The 8,940-nt window shown below is 33.4% G+C and overlaps 1 protein-coding gene across 1 annotated transcript; it reads left to right on the forward strand.

Moving 5' to 3' along the window:
• Positions 1-3,431: 3,431 nt before the first annotated feature.
• LOC126629447 (transcription factor bHLH118-like) lies at positions 3,432-4,959 on the forward strand. The gene is made up of 3 exons (XM_050299484.1): positions 3,432-3,962; positions 4,172-4,528; positions 4,690-4,959. The coding sequence occupies exons 1-3, from the start codon at positions 3,609-3,611 to the stop codon at positions 4,762-4,764; spliced, it is 786 nt and encodes a 261-aa protein (XP_050155441.1). The 5' UTR covers positions 3,432-3,608; the 3' UTR covers positions 4,765-4,959.
• Positions 4,960-8,940: the final 3,981 nt, after the last annotated feature.

The raw sequence follows: 8,940 nt of genomic DNA on the forward strand, positions 1-8,940 counted from the left end.
GGTACTTCTCAATATACTTGGGTACTTAAAGTCGCACAAAATCTCAACGTGAAATTTCTAAGCAAAAGGGTTTTTTTTTTAGTGGAATTTCATCTTACAGAAACATTTTCAGACGGTCCTTAAGATCCTGGGGTTAGTTTTTATTTCTTATGAGACCTTAAATTTCGGTTTAATAGGCTTTTGTTATAACTACTATTTGGTAATATTAAAAATTGATGTTATACGTTATTGAGGTTTTTTAAAGAGGAAGATTAATTTGAACTCAAGACGCTTTGAACCACAAGTAATCCACCACTTAATTACAATGTAATTTTTGTCTTTAAACACTTTGGAGTTTTTTCAAAATAAATTGACACTTAAAGCGCGTTTGGTACGTTGAAAGGAATTGATGAGAAATCATTTCCTATGTCTTTCCCTGAGGGAAGGGAAACGCAAAGTTTCTTTCCTATGTTTGGTAAAGATGGGAAACTAAGTAGGAAATACCAAATTTTTACATATGATAGTCATTTTTGGAATTGGATCATCTCCAGATCCTCTCCCTAGGGATCATAGGAATCAACGCACATGAACCGTTGATCAAAAATCGTGCGGCCACAATTTTTTTATGCAAAACAAGACTGCTTTATTTTAAAAAATATAAAAAGCATTTAATTGGGACTGCACGATTTTTTATCAACGGTCTGTGTGCATTGATCTCTAGGATCCCCAGGGAAGGGATCCGGCGAGGATCTAAATCCGTCATTTTCATAATCTATGAGGACATATTTGTCATAAAATTTATTCATATTTTAATGGAAAGCACATGACAGGAACGAAACAACGTATATGATACCTTTGAAGACTAAAAGGCAAGGCTCTTGTGTCTTTACAGTATTTAGAGCATCTTCAAGAGTCTTTAAAACAATATTACCTTAACTATTTTAGTATAAAAAAAAAACTAACGAAACCTTGCTCCAAAGAGACTCTTTAAGAGTATTTCCCGCATTTTAGTTAATTTTTGCTACACTATAGCGAGTGAACAGTATCGAAAAATTCCTTTAGCTTGTCTTTTACTTTTCATCTCCAACACACTATTTAACGAACTTCGAATATTTTATTACCAATCATTTCAAAAAGAAAATATCCAATCTACTCATTTTCTGGAACCATCTTCTCTCTTTTCCTTTCTCTTTTGCTCACAGATCCGAATTTTAATAATTTTTTAATGAGCTACTAAGTTCACCTCAGTATCTTATCTACCCACCTACTTAAAAATAATAATTTTATTAACAAATTTATCCTTGTATAAAATGACTTTCAAAGATCTAAAGACCAACCAATTATATATTGACACCTAATAATAGTTATATTGACAAATCATAAATGAAAAAAGGAAAAAAAAAAGAAAAATGTTTGAGGCAATGAACAAGGCAGCTTTGGTAGATACATCTGCTTCGATCGAGTCATTGACGGAGAAGAAGAGACCGAAAATTTAGCAGAGGAGATGAGTATGTCGAAGAACAAGATCGTGGGAAACGACGGCTCTAACATTGTCCAGAAGCGAGTGGAATTGTCGAACAGGAAGCTTACAAATCTTTTGTCGGGAGAAGTACATTGTTGTTACAGTTCATAAACAAATTCAACATTTCAGTTAGAGTTCTACCCAGTTGTTATAATTCCTAGTGAGATAAAAATGTTGAGAATTGCAACCAGGATAGTTTTGGAACATCTATAAATTAATATAGCTATGTTCTGAACCTTATGGGATTTAATATAAAATAATAATAATATCATAAACCTTTCATCCTCCACACTTTGAACTTCGATCGTATTTGTTTTGGAACAATTTGGAAACGATAGAGATGGGTACCCGAGCGGTCTTCGAAACATGGTAGTGCTGCGAAGGTTGGCAACCGAGGAGAGGCGTTGGATGTTGGGGGCGGTGATATTTGGAGTTGTTGGGTAATTTTGTTAGGATATTTATTTTTGACAGCCAGGGTTATTTTGGAAATAACGGTGGGTGGGTAAAGATTTGTTTTGTTTTTTCATTTTTTATAGTGAGTGTAAATATAAGGTGGGTGAGAAGAGAAGATAAGATATTGAGGTGGACATAGCACCACTCTTTTTTAATAATTGACTTATGAACTATTGCTCTATAAATTTAAAGAGTAAATGTTCATTTTAATAGAAACTCTTTTATAGAGTGTGTTGGAGATGGATTTTTTACATTTGACTATTTAAAATAGAGTTTTATTGATTTTATAACTACTCTTCGAGATGCTCTGAAGAGCGCTTTAAACTAACATGATGAATAATCACTCCATAAACTTGTAAAGGAGGAGGGAGAATTTTATATTAAACACTCCAATTATTCAGCTCTTTCTCTCTCCTTTAAAGACATCTCTCGTGAAAAACAACTAAAATATTAAAGATTTGTAAAAATTAAGGTCCTGAATGGGGCCTATGTGCCAGTCGGTCGGCAAATAGGGCCTTGTGCTTAGGAGACTAAGCGAAGCCTAGGCAGAGACTTAGACATTTGTAATTATATTTATTATATAATATATAAAAAAGTATCACTTAATACTACAGTCTAGTGATATTCCTCTTCACTTATAAATGAGAGGTTTTACAATGTATTAAAAGCAAAAAATGCATTTCTTCAAAAATAAAAATAAAATAAATAAATAAAACAAACAAACAAACAAAATGAAAGTTATCTATTTTTATGTCTAAGTGAAAATGGTTACCCTAAGCCATTTTCTTAAATAAAAGAAATAAGCAAGCAAATGTCACAAAACCACCCAGCGCACTTAGACCCACCTAAGCATGCCTAGTCTAGCCGGGAAGGCGGTTGCCTAGACGAGTTTAGGCATCTTTTTTTTTTTTTTAACATTTTTTAAACGTAAAGAGATTAATCGTGATGGTCAATCGACTAGCGCCTAAATAGAGCATTTAGATCATTGCACAATGTCGTTGGAGTTAAGTTAAATTGACTAGTTAAGATAAACCTTTTTTATTTTTTTGGGTAAAAACTAGTTAAGATAATTTTGTGACACTTTTTACCAGCTAATTTAACAAAAGTTAGGTTCTTTTGTCTTAACTCATACATGTTATTTCTTAAGAAAATCGTAAACCTGAAATATTACATGTTATGTTTTAACTCATTATTTTTATATTTTGTGATGGAACAAGAAAATTCCTATTTAAGTTTTCTCCTTATGTTTTGCCCATAAAAGGAAGTTCTTTTCCCTAAATAAAACACGTTTTCTCCCAATATGTGGAGGTTTGGTAGCCCGTGGTCTGAACTCATCCGATGTTCGGTGCACCGCCTACCGACTTTCGACACGGTGGCCCACCAAATGTGAAAATGAATGGGCCATAATTGGCTCAAAACTAAAGTGAAAACAGTGTACTCCACACAAAAAATATAATATGCAAGCTCTATTATGCGGTTCCGAACCTTGAATGCCACGTTTGCCCCTCCTCACTAGATTAAGGAATGATATATCGAATAAGCCCCTCCAGTCCAAGCGAAATCACTCTTTGCCCTACCAATCGTATCCCTAGCTAGTCACATAAACAACCTTAAAACTTTGGAGCTCTCAGGCGAATCATTCAGTCTTGGTTCAATGTTTCCTAATTCATATCATCATGATCAAAGCAAAGATTTGGTATTCCAGAATTCCTTTATTGATGATTCCCACCATAATGATATGATGCAAGTACAAGATCTAATGCGGGGTCATGAGGTTTTTCCAGAGGAGAAGAATCCATCCCGTAATAAGATAATGCGAAAAGGCAAGCAGCAGCAGCAACAACAACATATGATATTATCACCTAATTCCAGTAATACTGGAGAAAATAATAGTGATGGTAAGACTGAAAGGAAGATCGTGCGTAGGGACAACGAACGCCAAAGAAGACAGCTTATGGCAGTTCTTAATTCATCACTTCGATCCCTCCTCCCCTGTGAATTGATCAAGGTTAAGAATCGAGATCAACCTCTGTATATTTACTCATATTCTTTTTCTGTAATTTTCTTTTGTGGGCTGAGTTTTAATTTCTTGATTTAGATGATTAATGATTTTTTTAAGGTTTTGTCCTGGGGTTAAAAGGATATATTGCATTTTGTTTTAATTTCTTGATATAGATGATTAGTAATGTTTCTAGGGTTTTTGCGTTGGGGTTACAGGGAAAACGTTCAATCACCGAGCACATGAATGAGGCCGTCAATTATATAAATCACACGAAGGCGAAGATTGAAGAACTGAATGCCAAGAAGGAAAAGATTAAAAAGTTGTATGAATGTGATTCTAAAGATTTTGGTCTCGAAAATGAAAGTTCGGGTCACGATTTTCTTAAGTACTCTATCATGGTTCGCCCAACCTGTTTGGGGGCAGTGGAGGTTGTGATAAGTAGCAGCTGCGGCGAGGAGGAAGGGTTGCCTCTTTCGGGAGTGCTCAAAGTATTGCTTGCGGAAGGCCTTAGTGTTGTTGGGTGTGCTTCCACCAGAGTAAATGAAAGTTCGTTTCACAACATTCAGTGTGAGGTGTTTTCTCGTTCCTTTTGATTACAATTAGATTAGGACTTATCTTCAAAGATATGTCTGGTACATATTTAGACATAGATTTAATCTTAATTACCATCTGATTAATCATGATATGAGAACAGATGAAAGAAATTTCACAGTGCGTTTTCTTCAATCCACAGGTTGGCAACGATTTGGCATGTCTGGATTTGTCTGAGTTGCAACTGAAATTAAATAACTATTGCAATTCTGGGTGACCAAAGATCTTCAATTACCAGGGAAGTATATATATAATTTTTCCTTCGCAATGTTGATTCCCCTTGATTACAGCAAAACCCTGGATGATTTGGTTGTATTTGTGATTTGTGTAACCTGTTGCTGAAATTTCTGATGTTTCACTCTTAATATGTATGCAATTCTTAATTTCTTTTAAGACAAACGATTTCAAGGTCTATTTAGAAAACGCAAAACTTTCTGGAACGTGATTTCCATGAAATTAGTTAAGCTTTTATCTAGAACCTTGCAAGTACATTTATATACTGTGAGCTCATTAGTTCATGCAATAACAGAAAGTAGTACTCATAGCAATTAATAGTCTTCCTTTTGATTCTTGTTGATATACAAAATCTTGTTGACTTTGAAACAACGTAAAATGAGGTGTGACCTTCACAAGGTTGCTTTGGTCCTCAAGTGATGATAATATGTAAGGAGATAGAGATAGGGTAGCAAATACAAGATGTATGTAGTTCACCCTAAGTTTGGTTATGTCCATGAAGGTAGATGAGTTCTCATTAATAAGGTAGAGTTTACATGTTTCGAAGGTTTAAGCAAATTATCACTAGTAAATTATAATAATAGATTAAGTAGAATAATGTCATTGGATTACTTGTGGGACAATGATCTCCTTTTATAGTTGAAGAGTCTCATGTTGTCATCTGTGGTTGATGTGGGACTCTAGGAGTTTTATTCTGGCGTTGACATGTGTCGTGTTGTGATTGGTTTCTTGATTGGAAAGTAACTCACGGGCTTCGGCAGGGGTCCCTCAACATGAATCCTTAAATAAGTCTTCAGAAGTACAAAGTTGACAAATTCTCAATAATTTTGAAGTTTATGAAGTATGATACAAACAATTCTCATATTTGTCAGCCTCGTTATTTATTTTATCACCTCACTGTCGAAATCTTTACTAAGTTATAGCCGAATTGATACACTATAAAGATTATGGACAGATGGTATTAAGTTAATTGCTGCTGCACAAAGTTATATAATTCATGCACAATTTCATTGCTTGTATATAAAATTTTAGACCATTGATCTTAAGCTAACATAACAAAATAAATTTCGTGACTTATTTTAGTAGGTATTGTTTAATTAAATTGCTCGATCCATCCCATACGTTAGAATCCATCATATAAAGTTGGATAGGGTTGTGAGTTATTTGATGATTTTTCTTTTTCCTTGTGATTATATCTATTGTAAGCAAATCATAGTTGGATAAAGTTGTTGGCAAGACTGCTGCATAAATTCTAGAATTCATGCAAAAATTTCGTTACTTGTATATAAAATTTTAGACCATTCATGATCTTAAGCTAACACATGACAAACCAAACTATCGCGACTGGCCAGTAGATGTTCTCTAAGATCTTGTGCATGGATTATTGTTTAATTAAATTGCTGGATCCATCTCATACGTTAGAATCCATCATATAAAGTTGTATACGGGTTGTGATTTATTTGATGATTTTCTTTTTCCTTGTGAATCACAATGAAATTTCATTGTTTCTTATAGAACAAAATGTTCGTTTATTTCTTTGAACTCAATTAGATGTCTCAAATATTTAGATTTGACTAATATTTTGCAAGGATGATTCAAAAGGTGTAACTTGAAAATAGACCGTTCGGATTGTTAAAGGACGACGCGGTGTGAATATATATATATATGGTTTTATTTGTATTGACATGGACAAATATTCTAGGACATGACCTATGCACAATACAGTCTCAACTTCCAACATATGATCGTAACATATCCAAACTACCATGCATGTGTATTTGTTTTCACATTAAGATGGGATAGTTTCAGCTAGATTGCATACGTTCAAAATGAAAATTACTTTCGTTAACCACATCTTCTCAACTATTTTGTTCAAATTGGACCGCATGGCTCATTTCATGATTTTCCAGCAGCTGGTGAGTTTACTGCCGTATTTCTATATACTTTCTTCTATTACGACCAAGATGTTAGAAATACCCTTGCAAAGGTCATGATTTACGATTATAATGCTGATCTTGTAAGCTGAAAATTATTTATTTCGCAAGACTGCTAATTCTTCACAATTGAGAAAAAAAAATTAATTTATTATTTGAATGATGAACATAGTTGAAGTTGATTTTGAAGTTCCAATAAATCCCGATTAAAAAAATTTGAGAATAAAATTGAGTAAAACGAAGTAGTTTTTTTTTTTTTTTTTTTTTAAGCTACAATGATTTGAATATGTTTGAAATACAGCATATCAAACAATTAAACAACTCAATTTTTACTTCACTCAAGCGATCATCTAATTTGTAAGCCTCCCACCAATGACATAAACAAAGAGCTCCACATGATGATGATGGTGGATACTTCAGTATATATGATGTTTGACACAAAAGTAAAATACTTGATCAACCAGAAGATCAAACTCATTATTTCTCATGTGATGCAGTTTTGGTTACATGCTTGAACTAATGTCATTGCGTTCACAATCTTTTAATCTTTCTTTTACAATACTTGTGACTAATTAATTGTGACCTAATTGTGACCCACAATAAAGATATCATAAACATAGGTGAAATATAAATTCAAAATATTATATTTCTTCTAACTTATTTGCTTCACTCAAACGATCACGGTCATTGTAGTATTCGTTATGATCGTCATAATGTATAGTTACATAATAGCCCCCCGAAAAACACTAACTAGTCAAGATTGGAAAGTAAACAATTGAATGATCATTTTTTTAAACAAATAACCATATTCAATGATTGAGAGTGGAATAAGTACAACCTTGAAGATATGGTGCTTATATGAGTCTCAATAAGAACTTTGCCGAAAATTTCAACTCGATTGAAGAGAAAAAGAACGTCCACACATTAACTTGAAAGCTATCCTTAGTTATAGAGAGAAAGCAATACAAATCACTATAAGTTATCTTCAGTGAAAATGTCGGTGATTAAGTTTTGGTGGTTCCTCGAACCACGCCTCCTGTTGACGGCCGATTACTGCTCTTGCTAGCCTATGTGCCCATTGACCAAACTATATCCAGAAAGCTAACAATTCTTTTTCCTCTATTTATGATGTCTCTGTACAATTTTTGAATTCGTTATTTCTTTAGATCTTTGCCTTTGAACAATCCCATAAACTCGTGCTGTCGTGCCCCAGCCCATATTGTACCAATGACCTTAGAGCCTGCGTAAACCCAATAAGTTTTCAGATTAAAGGCCCAATTCTAGACTAAAGGTCCAATATACCTAATTATGAATAAACTATATCCTTTCACAGCTGCTAGTTTTATGCATGTAACTTGTAACTTGGTCGAAAACCCAGGTGGCGTGACAGTTACCATATTTAATAAGAAATGTTGAGGACTTAAGAGCTCACATTTAGTTATTAAATTGGGCTTGGGACGGCTGATAGCCTGATGTACACGACAAATTGATAGTTGGTGAGATCTCATTCCTCTATTTAAAGTTAACACTAAGATGAAATTTCTCAATTTAACCCTCATTAGAACGTCATTGATAATATGTACCATTAATTAAGCAACGAAATTCCCATTCTCTGCGAGAGAAGGTGAAACAGGATAGTCTCATAAATATTTTATCCCAACCATGGGTCAAACAATTAAAAGACAAATAATATGAGACCATGGACTGAATTCCTTCCCTAATATCACATTTATATAGTATCTAGTTTACTAATCAGTAAACAAAATAAGATAAATGAATTGAAAAGGAATTAATTTGAGAAGGAGTTGGAATTGGATGGAATCAGAATCAAAATCCTTTGGAAACGGTTTACTAAATTTTTTAAGAAATGGAATAGGAATAATATTGAACCATATAAGTTGTTTACTAATTCATATGAATCAAAATAGAAATCAATGTGACTACTAAAATACCCCTAGTTAATAGTCTATTTTATATGCTAATTTTTTTACTTATTTATATTTTTGGTAAAACTTTATTTTATTTTATTTTAACTTTGTGAGAATTTTTTTAATTATTTTATTTTATTTTTGCCAAGAGAACAAAATTGGGTGTTGGGGTAATATGAAGAGCAATCTTGAAATTTTAGAAATAAATGAGGGTATAACGGGGAGAAAAAATTCCTTCTGATTCCCCAATAACACAGAATTCAACCCTCACCAAATTGTAGGGAATCAGTTGGATTC

This window comes from Malus sylvestris, chromosome 7 (genome assembly GCF_916048215.2).
Source record: "Malus sylvestris chromosome 7, drMalSylv7.2, whole genome shotgun sequence".
Lineage (NCBI taxonomy): Eukaryota > Viridiplantae > Streptophyta > Magnoliopsida > Rosales > Rosaceae > Malus > Malus sylvestris.